This window comes from Caloenas nicobarica, chromosome 19 (genome assembly GCF_036013445.1).
Source record: "Caloenas nicobarica isolate bCalNic1 chromosome 19, bCalNic1.hap1, whole genome shotgun sequence".
Classification (NCBI taxonomy): Eukaryota; Metazoa; Chordata; class Aves; order Columbiformes; family Columbidae; genus Caloenas; species Caloenas nicobarica.
In genome coordinates this window covers 10,908,806-10,933,815 of record NC_088263.1, presented here as the reverse complement: position 1 = coordinate 10,933,815, position 25,010 = coordinate 10,908,806, and the positions used below count along the sequence as shown (strand labels likewise).

The 25,010-nt window shown below is 53.4% G+C and overlaps 1 protein-coding gene across 1 annotated transcript; it reads right to left on the bottom strand.

The window, feature by feature from the left end:
- Positions 1 to 740: 740 nt before the first annotated feature.
- Positions 741 to 25,010, bottom strand: ADGRD2 (adhesion G protein-coupled receptor D2). Its single transcript, XM_065648581.1, has 25 exons — positions 24,951 to 25,010; positions 24,812 to 24,875; positions 24,155 to 24,385; positions 22,768 to 23,421; positions 22,025 to 22,123; positions 21,456 to 21,541; positions 20,783 to 21,064; positions 19,409 to 19,520; positions 18,900 to 19,034; positions 18,473 to 18,593; positions 17,889 to 17,994; positions 17,292 to 17,347; positions 16,019 to 16,145; positions 15,804 to 15,907; positions 15,603 to 15,705; positions 14,841 to 14,994; positions 13,901 to 14,034; positions 13,139 to 13,254; positions 11,378 to 11,498; positions 7,885 to 7,926; positions 7,618 to 7,671; positions 7,117 to 7,261; positions 6,511 to 6,569; positions 4,492 to 4,522; positions 741 to 818 (listed from the first exon to the last, which is right to left on the bottom strand). The coding sequence occupies exons 1-25, from the start codon at positions 25,008 to 25,010 to the stop codon at positions 811 to 813; spliced, it is 3,204 nt and encodes a 1,067-aa protein (XP_065504653.1). The 3' UTR covers positions 741 to 810.

Below are 25,010 nucleotides of genomic sequence, written 5' to 3'. Positions count from 1 at the left end.
CGCTTCTGAGCAGCACAGAGCTGCTCCAGAGCCGCAGTTCCCAACAGCACGTAAATACCCGTGGGCCAGCACACGCTGTGCTGAGACCAAGGAGCGCAGCGTGGCGGGAGGCAGCACACGGGCACGTGCGCTGTCCTGTCCCCATTCTGCCCCCTGTCCCCATCCTGTCCCCTGCACTGCGACCACACCACCCTCCCCTGTGCTCAGCCGTGTCAAGTGCCGCATAAGCCCGCTCTGTGGCTGGAAGGAGGGAAGGATACAACAAGGATACAACAAGGATACAACAAGAAGGGAAGGTTGCCTTTAAAATCAGCATTTACTGTCATCATAATCAGCAAAAACTCTGACACATTTGATGTTCCCTAAACACTAGGGACATAACAGAGAACCAGTTGGACGCAAAGAATGGAGGAAGAGAAAACAACCCCAGCTGGAGAGGGACCACGCCGGCCGGGGGAGCCCTGGGAGGAGCAGGGAGAGTTCTGTCCTACATGGCAGAAGCAGTTATTGAAGGCAGCTGCGTTAGCGAGGGATTGAAGCCAGCCGCTGCGTTCCTCAGCACCTGCCCATTGGTTACCATCCCTGGAGGGCAGCAGGGCAGGCTCCAGCTGCAGATGAAGCCCGTGAGACCCCACGCTGCCCCAGTCCTGCCCTGGTTTGTCCGCACATGCTGCTGGGAGGGAGCGCAGCGCCAGCAGCTCTGCCCGGGCTGGGCCAGCCCTCCGCACGGGAGCCACGTCCTGCGACCTGCCGTCCTCCCGGCTGCTGGATCAGCCACGGCACGAGGGCCCGTCACCCAGAAACTCGCTCTCAGAAACCTAAAGCAAAAGAGAGACGGTGTCAGCTGTGCTGGCAGCGGGGAGGGCGGGGGTCCCTCCCGGGACAGCAGGTGCACCACTGGGGTCCCCCAGCACACCGCGAGAAAGCACAGCCCAGACCTGCTGTCGGACGAGCATGTAGGACGGGGCACAGCCAGCCCTGCCTTTGCTGATGCGGCTCTGCCACCCCATGGCCCCCCTTGCCCCTTTAGGAGTCTCTGAAATTTGGTTCTTATGGCAGCGAGCCAAAGCAGCCTCTGTGCACAGGACTGGGGCTATAAGGAAACCTCTTCTTCCCCCTGCTCAGCAATTAGCACACTGTGCACAGCGCCACGCTCTGAGAGTGCTGGAGACTGAGGTTTAAATGGGATTTAATGAAAATATCAGTGCTACTGTGGCAGACAGCACAGATGTTGCATGGGCTGCACCTCCTTCCATCAGGGCACGAGGTACCTCTGCCCGTCGGAAGGACCGTGGCACGGCCGGCAGCGGCGATCCCACCGCAGGGGTTGGCGTGGGGGTCTGCATTTCTCCGAGTGCCCACAACACTCAGGTGCTTCACTGGCTTTGAATGCCAAAGACTCATAATTTCCTTATTATTTTAAACCCAATCATATTTAACACGGTATGGCGACAGTTGCAGAATTACTCAATATTGATCACAGAAAGGCTGGGCCATGGAGACAAGATCCATGTTGCTATGTGTGGCTTAGCAACATATAAATGTATTCAGACAGAATAATGAAATTATTGTGGGGAAACAAAGCAGCCATCGCTTGAAGAGATGGAGGATGTGGAGGCCTCTTGGAGCTCTTGTTTGCCAAGACAAGGAAGACGGTACTTATTGTTAGTGCAAATATGTGAACCCCCCCCGGCCATCCCCTGCTTACATAAAGGGTGTAATGAATCCGGGCAGCGTGTTCGCGGCAACACGCAGCTTTGTACAGCTGGGCTGGAGCTCATTACTGCGGAAAAGTGCGGCCTCTCCGAGCGGATGAGTCTTCGTGGGGGGAGCCCTAATACTGGGGGTGGCGAGGGAGCCCGCGCCTGCCGCCCAGCCACAGCCACACTGCAAAAGTCCTCATTTCTGTGGTTCAGAAACTGGCCTGGTATTTACCTGCATTTTATCTGTCCTCGTCCCCACACGTGTTGAGGCACCGTGGGGAGCCCATCCCACCCCCCCGACCCACTGCTGCTGCCCGCGCCTGCAGCCAGCGCGGTGCCCGCGGAGCACGGCTGAGGCGCTGGAGCAGAGAGGAGGCAGATCCCACCCCAGATCCAGCACGGCTGAGGCGCTGGAGCAGAGAGGAGGCAGATCCCACCCCAGATCCAGCACGGCTGAGGCGCTGGAGCAGAGAGGAGGCAGATCCCACCCCAGATCCAGCACGGCTGAGGCGCTGGAGCAGAGAGGAGGCAGATCCCACCCCAGATCCAGCACGGCTGAGGCGCTGAGCAGAGAGGAGGCAGATCCCACCCCAGATCCAGCACAGCTTTCCTGGGCAATCGCCGCCAAGTCACTCAAGCCGCGAGTCTCCCACCCGCGCCCGGGCTCCAGCGCTCTCCCACCCACCCGCTCCCCGCGGGGCTGCGGCTCCTCGGGGTCTCTGCATGAGCCTCCTCCAGCTGGCTGCTGGGACAGCACCAGTTCCATTAGAGCTAGCTGGAAATTTTAAAAGAATGATACCTGGGGCAAAATATATCTCTTTTCCATAAAGTATTTTGGGAGAAAACCAATAGGAGAGGGGAAGCGGGGCTGTGTTGAAATGATTTGTCTCCCGTTCACCACCACACACACAGGTTTATGGTTTGCTGCCCCCGGCAGCTGTTTTCCCCAAGAGCTGCACCACATTTTGCTCTGTTGAACAAGCTGTGAAGACGGGAGCCTGTTCAACACTGAGCTGCCCTGGGGTCTTCCAGGCATTACTACAGCTGGGCATTATTGCCTTTTATGTTTTTTTTCAATGGCTGGAAGCACTTGTCTTTGAGCCCGGCGCCCGGGACCAGCATAGCCAGCACCAGCGCTGTGCCGCACGCCAGCTTGCACATCCACAAGTGTGCAGAGGAGAGCTCTTCTGGTTCAAGGAGATCTTCTCCTTCACCCCAGGCTGAAGGGCTGCCCGGCCAAGGGCTCCCTGGCCCTGGGTGCGAGCGGGGGTGGCCGTGCTCAGCGCTGCCCTGCACCCCCTCCTCCTACCGCAGCCCCGGCGTGCGAGGGGACAGCCCTGCATCCCCACCATCCTCTGGGCAGACCCAGGCTTTTAAAAATACACTGAGGGCTTACCTTAGAAAACAAAACCAAACTAAACAACCCGCCTCTTTGCACAGCTGGAGTTTAATTACAGATGTGGCTGGATTAAAATATGCAGGAGCAGGTGAAGGTGAGTGTGGGGGAACAGAGCACAAATGCATGTGCTGGGTGCAGTCGTGCTGCCTCTGAGACCCCACTCCTACGCCTGAAATGCTGCAGCCCATTCACTCCCAGATGCCACCGTTTCTGCCTCGCTCATGTGTCCACTGTGGGGAGGAAAGCTGCAATGCTGCTGGGTGGCATCGTCTTGAAAATAGTCTAAGCATGCCCTGCTTAGACACTTAATGTAGAGCAAAATCAGAAACCTTCTAATGCACTGCTTCCTTTGACAAAAGAAAATGTAACAATGCAGAAAAAATAATATCAATCCATCCCCGCTGCTTCTTCACTGCACTACCTGCTTGAGTGACCCCATCCAGAGACTGTATGGTGGGTACTGGGAGGACTCAGCAGTGGTTGGTAAAAAGAAATAAAGCTAAACATGCTACGCCTGTGCCCAGAGGAGCTGGTGACTTGCCCAAAGCCAGGCAGGGAGGTCGGGGGGAGCAGGGAGCTGTGCCTGGTCAGCCTCTCCCCAGCACTGCAGTCAAGCAGAGGTCTGGGGCTTAGGAGGGATTTCTGGTTTTAATTCTACCCACCTCCATGGTGACATTGGCCTTTCTACAACCTGAAACAGAAGATGCTAAATGGCTGCTTTTAAGCTCATAAATCCAGCGCCATCTGAACACCCCACCTTCCCTGGCTGCCCTTCTTTGGGAGCAAGTCACTGCGAACACCCGCCAGCGCCTTCTGCAGCAGCTGCTGCTCTAAAATACTCCATGGCAGCAAAGAGCTCTTGCCACCCCTCAAAACGGCCCAGGTCGTGGCAAGCAGCGTGCGCGGGTTCCTGCTGCGCCCCGCGGACCGGCCGTGCTGGGATGTGCAGCTGGAGAGCTGAGCACTGGGTACCTGCAGGTACCCGCTGCCCACCACAGCCCGCGATGGGCACAGAGGGGCGCGGGAGCCAGCGTGCAGCAAGCTGCAGACACCGAGGGGCAGCAAGAAAGGTGCAGAGACACAGGAGAAACCAGGCGGGTACCCCAAGATGGGCACCCTTGGCTGAGCCACCGGTGCTGCCCGGGACCGGCAGCGCAGGCGGAGCTGCCAGGGCTCCATAGCCCCCTCTGTCCCTCAGCTGTTTGGGGGGGACACGGATCTCCCAACAGCCTGGCTGGGACTGCAGCCACCAGGGCAGTCTGGAAATAAAACGCTTCCTAAAGCCTGAGCAAAAATCCCCTGCCCTCTGGGCAGCACTCCGCCATGCAACCACAAACACCAGTACCAGCAGTAATAAAGATTAAAGGAAATGGTGTAGGCAAATGTTACCTGAAGATTTGAACGCTGTCAGCTCTACAGCCTGAAAGAGGGGAGAACATTTGTTAGCAGAAGGCACAGGTCTGACTGTCTCGCTGCTGGCACCCCCTGCCCCAGGCAGGGCTCCCCCGGCACCACACTCATCCTCCCACCCAGCTACTGCCCAGCCGGGAACCTGAGCCTTCATCCCGGTCCCCAGGGGATGGGCACCTCGCAGAGCACACAGCTGCACCTTTCGGGGTGACCTGGACACTGTGCTGAGACCACAGGAAAATCCAGGAAAAGAGGAGAGAGACTTTCTCCTCTGTACTGGCTGGAAAAAAACGCACCCTGTGCTTAAGGGATGGCTAATGCTCTGAGGTGTGAAATTCCTGCTCCAAGCCCAACAGCAATAAACATCACCAAAAAACATTTAAAAAAGCTGAAACACAAAGAACATCTCGTCTGTGTTTGTATCTTCACTCGCCCACTGTTTTGTCATTTTGAGTGTTTTCAAACGTTTTTAAGTAGCATCTTCTCTTCATCCAAACTATTGTGCAGCTGCCAGTGACATTCTTAATTCACCACTCCTCCAGTGAGTGCCGTGACTCATTTCGCCAGGGAGCAGGAAAAACAGCCCTGATTTATGTAACTAAGGAGCACAGAAAGCAGCACCCATTGCGGGGAGCCCCACCTGGGGCACAGCCGCACCAGCCACCTCTGCGGGGAGGATGGGGCTGGGGGGATCGGCCGGGGCTCAAGTGATGCCGAGGGACACCGAGAGCCGTGCTGCCCCAGCACAGAACGGCAGTGGGGACGTGTCCCCCCTCCCCAGCAGGCACTGGCATCGGCCTCGCCTTTCGCTGCATCCATCTTAGTTAGAAAGGAAACAAGTACGTTAAAAATGCAATGTTTAAGCAGCAAAAGATACAGCTAAGTCCTTAGTGACCCTCACACGGAAGAAAGTGCTTTCTGTCTTTGCCTGCTGGTAAATGCCACAGCCTTGGCATTTAGAGGATCTGCCGCCTCCTGGTGCTCCGTGGCTCAGGGAACCCCTGCCCCTGGCTAATCCCTTTGGCCCACGTCTCGTATCTGGTGCCAGGAGCTTAGCCCTGGTCCCGGTTTACACAGCCAGCACCTGGCTGGCTGAGAAAAGCATCACCTGCGAATGCATCCTGGTCGGCATTCAGCATGAGGGGAGAATGGCATTAACCACAATATAAATCATGAGAGATGAAAATATGGATTTTATTGAGTGGCTTCAAAACGATATGCCAGCTATAGAAGTATTATCTATTGGATAAATAAGAGCTGTCTACGTGACACAGGTTTTCAAAGGATAAATATTAGAGAGGGAGAGAGAGATCCTTCAGTGAGAGACTCGTATGAAAGTAGTGTTGGATTTTATTCTGAGGAAATTACAGCACTTGTATGTCAAGTGCACAAGGACTGATGATCATTTCAATAGTGGGAGATGGAAGTGGTATAAGAGTAGTTAAATTTGAATTGTTCCCTGCTTTAGGCCATACCTTGCTGAGCTCTGCATCACACTGCACGCAGCACAGCCCTGCCTGCCCTCCCTGGGCAGATGCCACTTGCCCACCACAGGACAGCAAGTCCCTGCTGCCCGATTTTAATCTGCTGTCCCTGGGGGAAATCTCCTGCCTTGGTCCATACCGACCTCTGCTTGGTGCTTTACTGGCTCAAACTCAGCGGCTCCTCCTGTTCTGTTCCCGTGTGCCCCCGGCCCCAGGAGCAGAGCACGTGTGCTGAGCTGCCGCGCTGCCTGGTCTCTGACCAACACTCGGCAACCCCCTGGACCCTCCGGGACAGAGGGGGCCAGCGTCACCCGCAGTCTGCACACAGGACGGGGGAGTCAGGCAGCTCCTGGGACTTGCTGAACCTAAACCCCTGAATTTGTGCCAGAGCTGGTAACACTGCCAGGGGTCCCCAGTCCCAGCCCCGCACTGGAACCATCAGACACTGTTCCTGCCTAACTACTCTGCTCTGTGTATGGTTGAAGGTGGAAGAGTAACAGAGGACATTACATACCGGTCTCTCGGGTGACATAATTGATGAAATCCCCATGGGAATTTTGGCTCCAAAATTTCCTAGGGGATGAAGCAGCACAATGAGTTTGGAGACCAGAGAGCTTTACCCAGAAGTCAGTGTTTTGTGTCCCCTAATATCTCCCACTGAAGCAAAGAGACCAAACACATTACCTGCATAATTGCACCCACAAATTGATTGGACCATGCAACACCATGTTTTCCCAGAAGCTAAAAGCCCTTTTTCCTACTGCCACTTTTGCCTGCCCTTCTCCAGAAAACTCACTTTTAAGACACAAACATGGATTCTGGTCTCAAGAGAATTCAATGCTGCGTGACATGGTGATGAGACCCCCATGTCTGCGCCCAGCCAGCCTGCAGGATTCCCTGACCCCTCGGAGATCCACATGCACATGGTCCCTGCCTTCCCCGGAATCCTTCACCCTGTCCTGCCTTTGCAGCACCAGACCCCAAGCACTCACACAGGCACAGTGTACAAATGAGTCAGCACAGTGCCAAATGAATTTGCACTAAAATTCAAGCCTCGGGAATAACATTTTACTGTGGTCTCATCAGAGTCTGAGGCAAGAGCAATGACAACCCTCTTTACCTCTGTTGGTGATGTTCTTCACCGGAGGGTCTTTCTGCCCAGGGCTCGACGAGGCGCCCTCAGCTGCAGAAGGACTCTGTTTCCCCGTCTCCCAGGACGTTGTGTTTCTGGGACTTGATAAGTAGTTGATGGGATGAGAGCAGTTCTGTAATGACAGGGAAGCGATACAGGACAGTGAAAATTGCAACATGAGTCTTTGCTAGATCCTGGTCCAACTGTAAAGATTTATTTCATCTGCACTGTGGCCCCTGGGACCTTAACTCTCATCCCACTCCGGCGCAGCAGGCTGCTGCCTGGCAGAGTAGATTATCTTTGGGCCTGCATTGTCCAACAGGACTGCACAGAGGGGAGACAGCCTCTGCCAGGCTCTCTACACAAGACAAGAAAAATAAGACTTCTTTCCAAGATCATCTCCTCAAAGGAGTCCACATATACATCTAGGGCCCTCCTCTGGTGGTGCAAGATGAACAACGGGGGCACCAGGGCTTCCTTGCAACTTACTGTGAAGGAGAGTGCTTTCTTCTTGTCCTTCATCCTCTGGATGGCATTCCTCACCTGGAGCAGAGCAAGGACATTAGACAGGGCCACAGGAGCTCTAGCGGACCAAGAGATCTGCCAGCAAGTCATGGAGAAAAAGCCACCACTGTTCTAGTAGCACAGTCGGGGTTATGCTGGCTGTTGTACCTACCACAACCCCAGCTACCCCTTGACTGCTAATGAACAGTTGCTGTGATGAGTGAGTGAGCCCCAGCCAGGGCCATCACTTACCTCGCTGTTATAGATGGCATAGACCAGGAATATGTACAGGCCCTGCAAAGGAGAGAGCACAGGAAGGGTTAGAGATGTGCAGCTGGTTTTTGTTACTTGGGAGGAAACGAGTTTGATGAGCACCAGAACGGGTGAGGACCCTGGCTAAGGGGGGCATGGCACAGCCAGGGACTGCTCGAGACCAGGCTCTTCACAGAGAATCCAAAGGAGAGATGGTTCCTGCCCCAGTCCCTCTTCCTTCTCCTCTCCCCCCATTTCATCGGCGGGGAGTGGGCATCTCTCACTGGGCACTCGGCTTCCTGAGCCCAAAGCTCTCCTGTACTCCCATTCACTGGTGCATGCAAAATCCCCCAGGAAACACCTTCAGCTCTCAGAAGCAGAAACCACCAGGAACTGATTGCTAGAGGAACTGAAATCTGGGAAGCAGACCTCCCTTCCCACCGAGCACAGACCTGGGGGGGCTTTCGCCAGTCACCCACGGACCACGTGCAGCAGGATGCCAGGGACAGCTCCTGTGTCCCACGCAGAGACAGACCACAGTGTCAACGGGACCCTCTGACCCGAATTCAGCAGGGCACGCACCCAGAGGCTTTGCTCACCCCAGTCTGCACAGTCCTTTCTGCCTGCGCCCAGGGCTCCGGCAGCACCGGCTCGGCCACCCTGCTCGCCCAGCCCACGCTGGTGTGCGCACCCTGAGGCCAGCGAGCAGCGACACGCTGAGCAGCGACACGCTCTGCCGCGACCAAACGCTCGGCCACAGCTTCGTGCCCAGGCTGTGCCCGCAGCGAGCATCGCCTGGAGGCCACAGCCTGGGGCTAATTACAGCTCCAGACCTACAGTTTTGGCCTTAAGGCAGCCCTATCCGGCCCACCAGATTTATGTTATATCTGTGGGGTGTTTGTTATCGCAGCTAGATAAATCAGCCGCAACAAGAAAAGTCATCCATCTTGTCTTCAATGAGCCTCGCTCTTCATCTGCGAGCTCTTGGCAGGCGCGATGGTAGCAGTACCCTGGCGCCGGGCCATGACCTGTCCTTCAGCCAGCAATGCCGGTCACTCCCCCAGACCAGATTTCTGGCCAGGCTGCCAAGGCAGGTCTTCCTTGAAATAATCATTCTGGATGAGCATGGGGAAGGGGGGCAGCAAGGCTGCGGGGAGGAGAGCAGGGAGGGAGAGGAGGCCCAGCTGCAGCGGCGTGTGGAAGTGGAGCCGCGGCTCGAGGAGGCAGCTCTGCCCGTGCTCCTGCCTGCATTCTGCGCTCCTGCCTACATGCCATCTTCTCCCGGCAGGGCCTGCGGTGCCCCGGCTCCCTGGTCACAGTGGGGAAGGCACTGGGTGGCCACAGGGAGAGCACAGAAGATGCCGAGACCCACAGAGCAGGACGGATGCTCCTGCCTGGTGTCCGTCTGTCCAGCACCCATGTCCTGACGTGCTCCGCACACCCCAGCCGGCAGCAATGGCATCTCCTGCTCCCGCCTCACTGGCGATGGGCGAGTGGCTCTGCGAGCCCCTGCCCTCAGCCAGCCTCAGGACCACCCTTCCAGCTCTACCAGTTCCAACGAAGCCAGCCAGTCTTCCCTACGCTGGTTTTCAGCAGCGGGCACCCCTGCCCGGCACTGGGTGCTTGGCAGGGTGTTGGCGCTGCTGCCTTGGAAACCGTGGGCTGCAGGGACGGTGCTGCCGCTGCTCGCCAGCCTGCAGGCAGCCACCAGCACAGCCGTACGACGTTGCTTTTCAGTCCCTGGGCTGAATTCCTGCACTGCCTGGCTGCAGAAGCTGTCATGCTTGGTGTCGACGCACAGAGTAACCTTGAAGCCAGGCTTTGGTTTCCACAGATAAACAGAAGGCAGTCAAACAAACAAACAACCACAGCAGCAAAACTCTCCTGCACAAGACTCGCGCGCAAAGTAGCACGCTGGCCTGAAAGGCAATCCCAAGGCCATCCACAAGACAGTCAGCAAAGGGGCTGAAATGGGACAGCTTTGTCCCTGTGTTCTCTTAACTTCACAGAGTTCACCCAAGTTGAGAAATGTTGGTTTTATCTGTGAATGAAAAGATGCTGCTGCTGTTCTCAGTTCTGCTCACTGCACTTCTTCACAGCACTGAGCCTGCAGTTCTCTTCTGCTCAATAACTTAAGCATGGCATGAAAAGCCAAGAAGAACTGATGCTATATTTAATTACAGTTAGGACAGGCCTCCTGCCACCCTTCTGATAGCCTTAATAGCCGAAGCAGGGAGAGGCGGCCCTTGTCTGGCCTTGGAACATCCTCATCCGAGAGCCGACGGATGTGCGTGAGCAGCACCCGGCTGCTGGACCAGCGCCAGCCACAGGGAGAACATCCCTGGAGCAACCACCCGGCTTGTGCACGTGGTGCTAACGCCTGCATCCACCCTTGGAGAGCTGGAGAGCTGGGCCAACGCCACGCTGAAACCAGCCAAGTGTGCCAGAGGGAAGCCCTGCGAACTCTGCCGCTCCATCTGAGAGAGCTGCAGCTGTTCTCTAGTGCATCCAAACGAAAAAGGGATATGGGGAAGGGGACCTCTTTGGATCCCAGTGGTTTGACTTGGATCCCCTGGAGCAGGATTTGTCCTCGAGCACTGGGCAAGGCACTCTGAAAAATATCTCTGTGAATCTGCAATGCAAAGTGCCAGGGCTGGCTGTGCGGGTACCGCGGGCGCTGTTCGTGCTGGACCGAGCCCACGCGTGGTCTGTGCGGGTACCCCAGGCGCTGTTCGTGCTGGACCGAGCCCACGCGTGGTCTGTGCGGGTACCCCGGGCGCTGTTCGTGCTGGACCGAGCCCACGCGTGGTCTGTGCGGGTACCCCGTGTGCTGTTCGTGCTGGACCGAGCCCACGCGTGGTCCCTCCGCCCGGAGGGTCCTGTCCTGCGCGGGCAGCAGCAGTGTCAGCGCTGCTCTAGCTCCATCTACAGCTGCTTGCTCTCCAGCTGCGGAAAGCTTCTGCCAACGAGGGGCTGATGCTTCGAATCGCAGGTGGCAAGCACATATTCTGGGACTTTTTGTCACCGTGTGTTCCTGAGTTTCAGGTATCTCAAGGTCCTGGGAACAGTCCTAGCTCAGTGCAGAACTGAGCACTCCTGGCTGCTGTGACTAATGCCATTTTCTTTGCTCTCCTAACCACATACAGGCTGGTTAAAGTTTTAAACTTTTTTGATGAAATCGGTAAACTTGGAAGCAAATATTAAGTATTGTTTTACACCCCAGGGTTACTTTGTGCCCTATAGAGATCCCTATTAATACTAACATATTAACAACACTACTCTGAAGTATAGTAGTCATGGATGTGTCCCTGGAAGACACCAGTACAAGCAAATAGCCTTAAAAATGTAGCCAGATGATTCCTAAAGAGGAATGAAGAGGCTGAAGGAGATGACCTGACCCACCCAAGGTCTTGCAAGTCAGTGCACTGAAGCACAAGAAACCACAGAGACCTGCTTGGCTGTGAAGTGAGGATCCACCTGGCACAGGACTCACCTGGAGGGAGTTCAGCACGATGAAGACATAGGCCCAAACGATGCTGAGGTGGACAAAGACCCCACACACCCACGTCAGCCCCAGCACGGGCAGCAGCACCAGGACAGGCTTGGCCGTGGCCCTGCCGGGAAGAAGAGCTCAGGGTTACCCAGGCACACTCCGAAGCTGAAACGCCGTGCGGTGGCACCCGCCTCCCCACCGCCAGCACTCCATGGGGGTCCCTGTTGTGTCCCGTGTCCCTGAGCCCAGGGGTGTCCTGACAAACATCCTGCCTGGCTCTGCAAACCCTGCGCGGGGTCTTGCCGTGATCTGGCTGGGGCACCTGCACCAGGTTACAGGGCACACGGGTGGAACTGCCCTGGAAAGAGCTCCACAGCTTTAGGAGCACCTGTATCTTGCAGTTTTGAAGAAACGTTCCTTGCCTGCATGCTGGAGACAGCTCTCCTTCCCAGCAAGTGCCTTTCAGACGATGTGTGCACCAAGAGGCACCCAAGATGGTAGCTATGGAACAAATTCCTTTGCAAACCAATTTCTTGGTAAACAGAACAAGTTAAGAGGGGAAAAACCAAACATTTCATCTCCCAGCCCCCATTGTTCCAGCTCTGCTCTTTATTTATCACTGGAAGCTAGCAAGAACAGAGCTCTTTGACGTCTTTAGCCATGAGAAAACAGCTATTTTCTCCCCAATTTCTGCTACAAGGATGGCTTCTGTGTTTGTTTTATTAGCATATGGATGTCACCCTGCCCTCCAGCAATGCCCTATCTTTGTGCTTCTGTAAATTTGGGAAAATTTATTTATGATACAGGGGAACAATGTGTGTCTAGCAGGGGTATCCGGCGCCAGCTAATAACAATAAAGACTCACAGAGGATGATAAAGTAATGACTCAAGCAGCAGTTTTTTAGAGGTCTCTCTATATTGACTGATTACAGAAGTCCACATCGCCCCTTTCCCCATGTATGTAATCCCCACCAGCACGACTTTCAATCCACCAAGTCCCAAACTCATACAGAAAATGCTTTTTATGACGGTGAATAGCCAGACCCCCTACACTCTCTACGGCTGGCATCCTGCTGCGGGGCACACACAAGCGCCAAGGATGGGAAGGGTGTGAGACAAGTTCGGTGATGACCCCTTCAAACTGCAGTGTTCTGGGAAGTGGGGAGGAGCTGCTTCTGCGGCTCAGAGCTCAATAAAATTCCAGGGAAACTGGGCACCCAGTTGGGTCCCTGGGTTCCTTGGAACACGCCAAGCTGCCGCCCTGTTCCCTGTGGTCTGTTCCCCAGGACGTCTGCACACCCGCCAGCTGCTCACAGCACAGCGCCGATGGCATCGGAGGGGCAGACGGCTCGGCGGTGTGACCTGCGCTCTCACGCACGCTGTCGCCACCGCAGACGATGGGGACGCTCGCACCAGCCATTCCCAGACCCTGACTGCTGCTCCCGGTGACGCCAACAGGCCCAGCGGAGCTTTGACTTCAGCAGGCACCGCCACGGGTCTCCCGACCCACAGAGTTGAGATTTAGGAGTGCGAGTGCAGACGGAGTTCCCCGGCGTCCTGGGCTCCCCAGGCTGGGTTCTCAGTGGTACAGCCGTCCGAGCAGACAGATCACCTCTGGGTGATGCACAGTCACCACAGAGGAGAAAATCCTTTCTGCCCTGACTCCCCCAACTCACGGTCTTTCACTTCGCCACGGCAAAGCCTCTCAGCTTAAAAGTAATTCCACCATTTCACACCCAGAGCAGCCCCTTCCCTGCTCACCAGAGCTGTGTTCCAATCTGGCTCTCCAGGCTGCTGTTGGGCGTCAGCATCTTGGATCTCCTGCGAGCGCTGGACACAGTCACCACCACCACCCGGAACAGCACGAAGGTGTTCACCTGTCAAAGAGCCATTGAACCCAACAACCTGCTGGAATCTCAGCTCCGGTGGGGTGAGACTTTTCTGCTGGGAACTCAATAACTGAGTGTCAGAAGTTGGGCAGAAATGTATCACCTCTGAGGAAGCAGTGAATAAAATGCTTCATCAAGCTATCCACACATGTATGAAATGCATAAAACTTATCTCAAAACTTCTACACAATGTCTTCCCTGTTAAGTGTCTACTCTGAACCCCTTAAACATTGCACCTTTTCCTGCTACTATGCTGTCTAACGATACTGATAGCGCTTCAAGGACGTACATATTCCAATATAAAATCAGACCTTTACCTAAGGCAATGTCACAGCCAACTCACACATTTACCTACATTCCTAATTTAACAGCCAATACAAGAACTGGTCAGCAAAATTTTCCCAAAGCACTTTTTCTTTTTTTTAAATCAAAAAGTTGCTTTCGTTAAAGAGATTTATTTGTGTTGTGAACATATATACAAAGCATAATAAAAATTCTCCTACAAAAGCAGCAGGCATGATGAGCCCTGCAAGCAAGCACCTTAGCTAGAGAAGTGCCGACCACTCCGATTCTGTGGTGCTTTCCTAAAACCGGACACAAGGAACTACCCATCCCGGCAGGTTTGAGCACTTACGGCCAGGATGAAGAGGACAGGCCCAACAAAGGCCCAGATGACGTTGGTCTGAACATTCAGCCAGCAATGGTTGTCTGCCACATACTTGTTAAAGGATGTTGCAAGGGTCACACCCACAATAACGACTGGGAGGCCTGCAGAAAAAAACCACAGATTAACCCCCCAGAAAAGCAGAGGTGACCCACGCGGGTCAGCCGCGCTCTAGACAATTGCTTCAAAATGCCCGTGACCAGACACGCTCCACCATAAGCCAGCCCAGCCTCTGAAACCCCATGAGCAACATCAATTTGCTGCAGCTGAAATCTGTCCTGGCTCTGCAAGATCAGATTTATACGCTGTCAGCATCATTCTCCAAGGTATAAAGCATTCCAAGTCCTGAGTCCTGACCAAAGCAATTTACTCCTCAGATTGCTTTTTTAACAAAATGGACAATCAAAGACATAAACCAATCCAAAATATTTTAACCAGTTCTCCAATGCCCAGCTAGGTGGGTGTTTCGCAAGGAGCACCGACATAAAGAGGCTCCTCTTTGGTATGAAACTCAGCATATTCAAATGAGTTCTATGTCCCTCAAGGGCTCACTCAGAATAAAGGGTGCTTAGTCAGGAACATATTTATATTTTAATTACTATCAGACAGCAGTAATGCTCTCCAAGAACAAGAACTTGCCATAAATCTCCTCCTCCATCTTTTTGTATTGAACTCTTGGTTTTAGAAAAATAACAGAACTTCTTTTTAACTTACATTCTAAGACCGACAATTTGACACATAAAGGTAAGAAAGCCGTTACAGAGCAGTGGCACTGGGCTCTCAAATGGAATCAAACCAAACATTCATGTAACTCAGCACCACTACCAGGGAATCCCTCCTATTGAAACTTTTGCTAGAGAAAAAATTGACACATTTTTTGAGTCCCCAGCACAGAGGAGTCTGCAGCTACCCCAGCCTGTCACATAGTAGAACTTCATTCTCCTGTCTTCACTCATGTTGACTGCAACCACTTTGCTCCACAGGAGAAGCCCCTCCACCAGCATCCAGGAGAAGGCTGCCATGAAGAAGAGGTGGAGGAAGGCAGTGACGGCGAAACACAGCATCTACAGAGAAAAGAAATGACGTGCTGCTTCGCGAGGAGTCTGCTGGGAGCTCCTGAGTGGGTGAGCTCAGGAGGAAGAGTCATCTGCAAATTATGCTGCAGAACGTGCAGAAATGTATTCAACATCCACAAGCATCAGGAAGAGTACTTGAAATTGCAGCACATGAATAGCCCAGCTACTGCAGCTCACACTCATTTCATCTTGTGACCATCTCAAACCACAGAAGAGGGAACTGATGGCATCTTTTCCTGCAGTTCTTGGACTTTCCCTGCAGGTCTCATCTCAGAGCTCTTGAACCAGCCCCACAATGCAGAAGAGGACACAGAAAGGGACAGAACTGTGTGTTGCTGTTTTACAACTACTTAAATTTCCTGAAGAATTTTTTTGTCATAAACTGTCAGAATAAAGAGATGAATGTTCCTGACAGATTGCACAATGCAGATATGCATATCTCCAAACAAAGAGACACAGCTCTTTCCTAGATGCAAGTTACAGGTAATTAATGAAACATTAATAAAAGGAATGACCCTTTTGTCTGTTTGCTCTGACAATAATGCTGCAGTGGGCCTGGTCCTGCGGGCTGAACAGGCACTTTGTGGTGAGCTTACCTGGCTGGTCTTGGCTAATCCGCTGAACATGAGCAGAGCTTCTGCTGCAGCTAACGCAAAGATCAGGTTCTTGTGCACGGTTGTTCGTTCGCTCTTGGGGACACTGAGGGAGGATAGAGGAAGGTCTCAGCTGCAGCCAAAGGAAAGGGTGCACATGTTCTTACTAGCAGAGAAGGCTACAAGTGTCTGGACTTTTCTTACCCAACTGCCAAGAATAAAATGAAGGTAACAATCAAGGCACAGAAAGAAACTCCACATCCAATAAAAGTCAAGGTCTGCAGTGTGAGCTCCTCCTTGGTGGTCCTCTGCTCCAACCATGAAACAACAGAAGACACAAAACCGCCAAAATTAAGCACAGACTGCTTGCAGTTCTGGCATGCACCCCGCAGATCAGCAGAGACAGGCTCCCTGCTTACCTGCATCTCGTACACCTGCAGCAGCACAGCAAAATTCGTGGTGTGGTTGCAAAAACAGGCAGTGGAGTCTGGGAGAGATGTCACCACATGGCAGCCGGCTGTGGACCACATCCCACCAGCATCTGGGCTAACATGCAGCAAAAAAATGGAAAATACATGGAAATTACCATCCGCTTCAACAGAAAGCCAAGGCATTAAGGGAACTTCATTCTCTCAGAAGCAGCAGAGTTGAGATGAGGAAGAGGACATCAGAGACAGCTCTTCATATGGACCTTCCTTTGGGTCATCCTGTGTTTCTGCAGATCGGCTTTATCCATCAGACATGCACAAGAAAATAAGTCTAGTGTCAATGTCTGCATTAAAAAGCACAGTTCAGCCATCACTGCTTTAAACAGAATGCAGTAATTGCATGGCTCTGGGAAGAGCTCCTTTTACAGCACATTGACCAAGAGCATCGCTGGACATATATCCATATATGTCCATATATCCATATATGTCCATATATCCATATATCCATATCCAATCCCCTCTGTCAGCCTGGCCTGCCACGTGCCCTGTGCGGTTCCACCAGACCCTTGGTTTTCAGGACGAGACGGCCTGGCTCAGCTGGCTGCTCCCCGCTGCACGGGCAGCTGCCAAAGCTCCGGATGCCGGCTCCCTGTGCAGGGACCACGGCTGCAGCGGGTCAGCCCTGTCCTCACCACGCAGCACTGCCCCGGTACCGAGGGATGATCCGATCCAGAGCAGGGCTGGTGGAACTGCTTCTGCAGCAACCAGCTGCTTCCAAAAATACCCTCTTCCCGCCTTCCCCAAAGTGATCCATGCCTCTTACAAGACTGTGCCTCTAGGGAGTTTTTTTGCACTTGAATGACTTGATTACCAATCCATAATATATCACAGTCTCAGTGCTCTCGCTGCGGCAACATTCGGCAAAAACACATCTTGGTGTCAAGCACTATTTATGAGGCTGGGAGTCCTGCATGTCTGTTGAGCCATATATCTTAAACCTTCTTTGTTGCAGGGAACTACCATAATTAACTAGGGCTTTCCATTTTAGTTGTATATACCTCATTAAAGGTCACTTGCTTGTGAGTGACTTTTCCAAAGGAAATCTTCCCCAGAGAAAGCTCTATTCCAGCAGAGGATGCCAGCATGCAAACCAGGCCAAGAATTCCAGATCCCTACTCTTACCGTTATATTTATATTGTTATGTTTGGTTTTGCAGTGGAAGTAAAAGGTCATAAATCTGGGGACCAGAACTGAAACAAGGCACCTGAGGCTGAAGTTCCAGAAGGCACAGATGGGCCCCACCAGCTTGTCAGGCAGGTCCTGCGGGCAGAGGGAGAAGAAATTACCCACCCGTGCACGTACTGTGCGCAGATGGATGCAGTTTATCTCCTGGGCTGCAACAAGGTCTGTCAGCACGGGACGAACACCTCCCTGGGGGCAGGAGCCAAGGCAGGGGACAGCCCTACGCCCAAGGGCTCTGGGGCCCTGCAGCGAAGGCTGGGCACAGCCTGCGAGGCTGAGAGAGACCTCAGCGCTCTCCACAACGACCTGAAAGGAGCTTGTGGCGAGGTGGGTGTCAGTCCCTTTTCCCAAGTAACAAGTGTTAAGACAAGAAGAAACAGCCTCAGGTTGCACCAGGGCAGGTTTAGATTGGATATAAGGGAAATTTCTCCAGTGAAAGGGTTATCAAGCATTGGACCAGGCTGCCCAGGGCAGCGGTGGAGTCACCATCCCTGGAAGCGGTGGACTTGCGTAGTGTCAGGTTTACGGTTGGACTCAATGATCTTAAAGGTCTTTTCCAACCCAAATGATTCTATGACTGTGCCACTGCTGGGGGAAGCAGAGCCCCCTCGCAGGCTACCTGGACACGGTGCTGCAGGCGGTAGCGCACAGACATGCTGATCTCCTGGTAGTCGCTGAGCAGAGTGGACGAGATCACAGCAGTGCCCACCGTGGTGCCCAGGTACCTGCGAGGGAAAGCACAGGAACCTCGAGATGTGCTCAGAAAACAGATCTCGCGCTATACAAGTGGAGAGATTCCAAGCCACTTGTGGAGCTGTGCGGGCTGCCATCCCCACCTAGTGTTTAGAGAGCGCCCCGGGGAGCAGCGCGGCTCCGGCACAGCGGGTGGCCGCACGGGCAGCAGCCACACGCCCAAGAGCCACCCCGAGCACCACGGCACAGGGGCAGCCCCAGCGCACACCGGCAGCCCCAGCGCACAGCTCGGGCCGTGGGCCGCTGCCTCCACAAAGCACCGACTCCCCTTTGTGTTGTCTGGTCACCAGACAAATATTGAAGAAAGCAGGAGACAAGGAGCAACGGGATGGCTGGAGCAGGGCAGAGGTGACCCCAACCTCACTGGGACCCAACGTAGACTTGGAAATTAATTATCCTGTGGTGCCAAGGGGGAAGCCCTGGGGTGCAGGGGGGTTCTGTTCCACTCACTTCTGTCCTCCATCAGAGGCAGCCACGTCCTGGACGACAGCGCTCCCGCTAGTGCCAGACAGGGACCGCTGCAGGGAGCCGTAGCCGAACCACATGTATTTCACCATGACTCTGCGCAGACCTGGACAGAGAGGGCATTTGAGGACGGGAACAAGCACACGGGACAGTTCTGAGCGGCCCATGCTTCAGCACCGCTCTCCAGTCTGGGGGTGATACTGAGGGTCCAGGGCACCCACAGCTCCAGGCTGTGCCTGTAGAGGGGCTGCAGATTATCCTTCCCCTAGAGCCCAGCTCCCTTTCACCACGGGCATCTCCTCCTCACACTTCTGCAGACTGCACGTGTGCAGGTAAGCCGTTCCTGCCATCAAGGATGATGCTGCAGAAGTGCCACGGGGAGACCCAGCGAAGCACAGGCGTCACAACCCACCTCTGGCTTTCAGTCTTTGCAGCTCTTCTGTGGGAACTTCGATGAGGTCATGCCCGCCTTTCTCACGGCTCTGGACCAGGTATGTCTCACTGCCCAGCTCCTGCCTGTTCAGCTCCAGCTTCCTGACCTCCAGCCCTGTGGAGGGGTAAAATCAGGCACCCACCCAGGGTTCAGCCTTCCTCCAGACCTACTGCCACAGCAAAGTACCACGAGGACGTTATAACTGCAGCCAAGACTCATAGCAGCAGCACACAGATCCCTTTCAGCACAAATCGTGTGCATCTGGGCTCAGGTTGTCTCCTGTGCCCAAAGGTCTCTTACAATTCACAATGTGAGAGATGTCCCCCACGCTGTGACACTTCGTACGAAGGAAATGGGGAGAAAGCCGTAGTGTTAACGAGAGATGAGCCAGAGGTGCAGAGGTGCCAGGACCGGACTGGGAACCAGCCGGGCTGACTGAGCTGGGCCCCAGTGAGGTGCCCTCCCCGAGCTCTGCCAGTGACGCTCACCGACACTCCTGTGCCGGATCGTGATCTTTGTCCTCCCCGCGGTCAGCAGCGGGGCTAAGTGTGACACCATTCTGTCGCAGAGCTCAACAACAGCCATGGGCCCTCCGATAACCTGCGGACACAGAGAGAGCAACAGAAATCAGCACCCGCATCACCAGCTCACACCTCCCACAGCTCACAAGGGTTTTCTTAAATGCTTGGTCTTTGGCAGAAAAAGAGAAGTTGGGACTCAAGGCTTCTGTTTTGCTTTTCTTTGATTTCTTCAATAAAGAATGTTCCCAGTTCCTTCAGCAACAGAGACAAGACTGGCAATGAGGGAAACTTGCTGGTCTTTATAAAAAGTCACTAAACCAGCATGGAAATAACTAACAAAATAAGCCTCTGTAAAAAAAGTACTGATTTTTCACACCTGATTCCTGATTTTTGCAAAGCTGTAGAACAACCTTCCTCTCTTCCTGGAGAAGGTTTCACTCCGAAATAGAATCCACTGCCGGAAGGGCAGCAGGTGACCGGCCCCGCCGCTCAGGGTCCTGTGTGTGCCGGGCAGCACAAGTGCCACCCCTGTAGCACAGAAACTCAACCCCTTCTCCTTCAACAGATACATCTGCTGCACCAGCTATGCTGCGCCAGAGCTGGTTTTATGCCACTATCGGGAAGCTCTGAGTAATTGTGGCCACGGAGACCTAAACAACTCTAAGCGATGAGGTAAACTTGAACTATTCAGCATCCTTTCGTCTCTGGAGGTCCCTGGCTTGGTTCCTGGAGCACTGGCCAGGCCAGACACTGTTGCCCATTTCCCAGAGACAGGTGGGGAGTACGGGCCAGACAACAGACACAAAAGACCCATGTGAGAAGGGAAGAAGCCAAAGGAGAAAATTCTGGCGGGGGTGGGATGATGGAAGTCACTCACACAAAGCCTGACAGTGTTTTGGTCAGCGTGGGGGGCGATGACAGATAGCTCCTTGGCAGCCCACCCACAGAAAATACAACAAACTACAAAGCGAAGGGCATCGCCCTGCCAGAGACCGCGGGATGTGGGAGCAGGGAATCTACAGAGCACCGGGAATCTGCCAGCTGTGTGTAACCCTGTAAATCCAATCTGACAAAGGGAGATGTTTGAAGAGAGCTGAGACAACCACTGGAGGGGTTTCCAAGGAAGGCACCACATTTGTTTGCAGGCAGCCGGCCCTCAGCTGAGCTCGCAAACAGGCTCCATGTCCAGGCTTGCAGCATCTTCACAAGCTCCAGAATACGGCCAGAAAGGCTACATGTGACCATGCCAGGACAGGTCCTCAGCCTGTGGTCGTACCGCAGGCCAAGGAGCCGCACACACAAGATCAACAGATGTGGCCAGACTGCTTGTGACACTGATACCTGGCTGACTGATGACCATGTTTCAATGTTCTGCTGTTCCAAGATCAACTCAGTCACTTCCATGTAATACTGGCCCAGCTGCTCCAGCATCTCCAGGTCCTCTCCCTCCTGGACTTCCACATCAGAAACTTGCTTTAGTAACCGAAGCACCACAAGGAGGTCAGACGACTCCAGCACGGGTGTCTCTTGTTCTCTCAGAACAGTTGCCAAGACATCAAGGGCACCAAGAGCAACAGAGAGGTTCATGTCTTGGGCATCACTTGTGAAGACGTTCTCAAGAATCTGCCATGGAAAAGACGTTTGAGTTCAGCAAAGAGCTCTGATTCTGCCTGATCATCAGCTATGCCTTGGCAATGCCCCTCACGCCCTCGCTGCTGTGAGGACATCTGCCTGGCCAACCAGGCGTATCTTAGGGCAAGGAGATCTGCCCTGACATTTTGAACTCTCTTGTGCAGCCCCTCAACCTCAATGACAGGAGTCAACCTGAAGCAACACTTTCCTTGTTTGATCACAGCACGAGTTACAGTTGTGTTGGCCACACTCTCCAACAGAAAAGGCCACAGGCACAACTGCTGGCAAAGTGATCTCAAGCACCAGCAGGTGCCAGCAAGTCCACCCCAGCATATCCTGCCTGCTCCCGCTGTCAGCTGCCGCGTGGGGCTGCAGGACTCACCGCCGTCCTCTCTGCAAGTGTGTTCACACGACCAACGAGCGAATGGCTGGATTCCAGCTGAGCTTTTTTCAGTTGCCAGTATGCATCTGGGAATAAAACAAAAAGCACAACCATGGCTCTGGCGTCTAGCAATGTGGTTAACATGTGTCATGTTCAAAGCCTGCAGAATGGTCCTCAAGTGGTGGGTGGCAGGACAGCCAGGACAAAGAGATTTCACAGCTGTATTTCACTTCTAGTACAAGATCGCATCTGGAGAGACAGTCTAACACTTATTTTCTGCCTCCTCCCCATGTCTCCCTGGCAAGCGAGTCTGGAGATGCCTGGATAGGGAGGGACTCTACAGCATCGCATCCAGAAGCCGTGTTACATGTGCAAGCACTGAATAACTGCAGAATAGCAAAATAACCTGAGTGCATGCAACTGAAGCAAAGTCACGGCTACACCATGTTTTGTATGCAATGTCTTCAGGGCAGACATGAGGCCTCCCCATGACTGGCCATCATCCTAGCTAGGACCTCCAGGAGTGAATGCCGTGGAAGTAAAAAATAAATAAAGACCAGATGCTGTACCCTTTCTGTAGCGGCAGATAAAAGGCAAAGACTGCAAACAAGATGCGTAACTGAATCCACTGCTGCCAACTTCAAAAACTCGGCATTCCTCAACAGGCCCTGTGGAAACACACAAACAGAAGGTTCATGTTCCCCAGGGACATGCCATCCCCCGGCAGGCAGCATGTTTCCTGCAAGCAACACACACACCCTGCTGAAAACAAAAGCTGCAAACTGCTCCTTACGCAACCCCATGGCTGAGCCAGAGCAGGGACTGGGCTCAGAATCTGCCATCGATGAGCCTGGTCTCTCCAGAGGAACCCGGAGGAGGTGGCAGTGCCAGGTCCTGAGTTTGTGATTTATTGGTAATGTCATGCTGGGCTGGCTGAGGACAGATCCCTGCTCCCAGCAGAGCACCAAAGCACTGGTGTGCAAACCGCAGCAAACGCCATCACTGACCAGTCAGCCGTTTCTCTCAGGAGGAGGAAAGCCTGCAATTAGCCCAGCACATTTGAGCCGTCTTTGCGAGGGTCACTGCAGAGGTCTGCAATGACCAATGCTTTAGTGACAACTGTGCCTTTAAGTACAATTTGGAAACCGCTCAGTCCAGCTCTGAATCCGCTTGTGCTTCCCTTCCCAAAAGAGAAGCATCATTCCACAAACTGCACCGAATTCCCTCTCTAAGGATTGCTTCTTGGGCCGTCCCTGCGTGCTGACCCCCGCGGCAGGTGGGAGCTGAAGCAGCGAAGGGGAGCAAGACTCACCTGGGCAAAGGAACTGCACAGTCACCTCCTGAACGGAGCTTTCAACCTCCAGAGCGTTGGAGCTCCACTCAAACACAAGGTCTTGCTCTACCACCGAGCACGACCGAACTTTCTCAATCTGCTCCGCGCTGAGGACCTTCTGCCAGATGTGCAAGTCAGTGATGTTCCCACTGAAGGACTCCTTCTCCTTGAAGGTGCCCCCCAGGGAATCTTGATCCTGCCCAATTATGAACGTCCCCTGGCCATAGATGGCCTGGGGGGCAGACGGCCCCGCAGCACACAGACCGCTGGCAGACGCCCTCCTTTTACCATCAGCGTAGATGGCCCAGGTCCCATTTTCCTGCTGCCAGGTCACGCAGAAGTGATGCCACTGTCTGTCGGCACGGAACATGGGCAGGTATGGGGAATGGTGCCCGTGGACTATGAGAGCGAACCGAACAAAACCTTCCTCGTCGACAAAGCCGCGGAGCTGGAACTCATTAATGAAAGTTGGCACAGCATAGGAGAAGACAGTAGCAATCTCCTGGGTGCTGGTGTCCCACTGGAGGTGTGCGCAGGCTGTGACAGCAGGCAGAGCTGGGAAGTCAGAGAGCACCTTCACGTATTTTGTGTCTGTTTTTTCTCCGAATACCAAGACTGGTACAATGTGGTCCCCTAGAAGGAGAAATTTCAGCCGGCATAAAGGAAGAAGCATGAGCCAAAGTCTGCTTGTCTTCTACTGGGAGGAAACCATCCTTTTCATTTGTTTCCTACTCAAGCTAAGAACTCGTGGACCCTGTAGGCAAGGACATGGTGCAAGCACGCAGCAAGGCTTCCCCTGCGCCTGTGCCTGGAGGGGATCTCAGGCAAGCTGAGACTGCATCATTTCAGCAAGTGTCATTTACAGAAACTTAGGTTTCTAGCAAATAGGATTGCAAACAATGGATCTGGAAGGAACAGCACATTCCCAAGCACCCCATGCTATAGCAACCAAGACCATAGTCAAATAACACCTTGGAGGCATCTGCCGTGCGGTGCCCTGCTGCCGGGTGATACCCGCCCTCCTGGTCCTGTCCCTGGCACCATCACCCTGTGGGACCCGCAGGTCACAACTAGTGAGGCTGAGGAAAGCCAGACCTGCCCTACAGGGAGGACAGAACAGTCAAGCCCCTTTGCAACTCCCTTCTGTTGCGATGTGTTAAAAAACCTCCACAGTGACCAGGCAGCTGATGTGCTGGGGTCACTGTTGTCCACACTGCCAGTCCCAGCTTGTGACTGGAGGTCCTATGTGGTACCACAGTGACAATAAAAATGGAGTTGTAGCTTTTCCAGTCAAATTAATTTTTCAGGATGAAAAAGATCCAGCAGTGAACACGCCTTCAAAGAGCCCAAGCCCACTGATACTCACACCTCCGTTTGGGCTTGCGCAGGACACCGTCCCTCTCATTCAGCCAGACAGACCCTCTGATGTGCTGGGACTGCAGCAGTTTGCTGAAGGAAGCTTGCTCACTGCCTCGGGGTTCAAAAAGCAACTGAGCAAAGCGTTGTTCACAGTATCTGTCTGCATGCCACCAGTCCAAAGCAGTGGCCACATATTCGTACATGTGTCTTGAGGTCTCGATTGTGAGAGGAGCAAAACCTGGAGAAAGACACAATGTGGAGAAACAGACAGACTCCAGCCTCTGACCCACTTCTGTGCCACATACACTTGCAGCATCCCCAGACATTTACAAATCCTGCCTGGGCAACCCCCATAATTTTATCTCCACTTCCCAGCTCCTACCAGCTTCTGCATTTGCAGATGCAATTTGCCAGCACAAAATTATCTGTTTTGTTTGCGGTGACAGTGGCACAAAGACTAGCACTACTTAGCTGACTTGAGACAGAAATGTCAGTTAGCCAAGCAAATACTTAGCTATGCAAATACAATTTCAGGCACAAAATAGGGTACTGGAAAAAGTCTCTTTACCTTCGTTTCTGCCACTGGACACCTTTTTTATGCATTGTTTCTCTGTTTTGAATATTGCTTGTGAAAACATACAGAAGTGCTGATAAAAACACTAACCTTTAGAAGTCTGATTCTTGGCAAGGGCTGCAAAGGCTAAGAGACTTCTGGACAGACTAACGACCTGTTGGAAAGGATGTTTTGTAACATTAATATAAAGCACTAACATTATCTCAAATACTCAAATTATAAAAATTACTATAAAACCCACCAGAAAGCTGAAGAACCAAGAATCAGGTCTCAAGTCTCTTCTAACCAT

What these genes read in the sequence shown, in the direction of transcription:
- ADGRD2 (XM_065648581.1), bottom strand. Translation starts at nt 25,010, where the DNA reads ATGGTTAGAAGAGACTTGAGACCTGATTCTTGGTTCTTCAGCTTTCTG. An exon ending in GATCCGGCACAGGAGTGTCG is followed by an intron (nt 19,035 to 19,408) that starts GTGAGCGTCACT and finishes ACCCCTCCACAG; the next exon opens with GGCTGGAGGTCAGGAAGCTG. An exon ending in TTATGTCACCCGAGAGACCG is followed by an intron (nt 4,523 to 6,510) that starts GTATGTAATGTC and finishes CCCCTCTTTCAG; the next exon opens with GCTGTAGAGCTGACAGCGTT.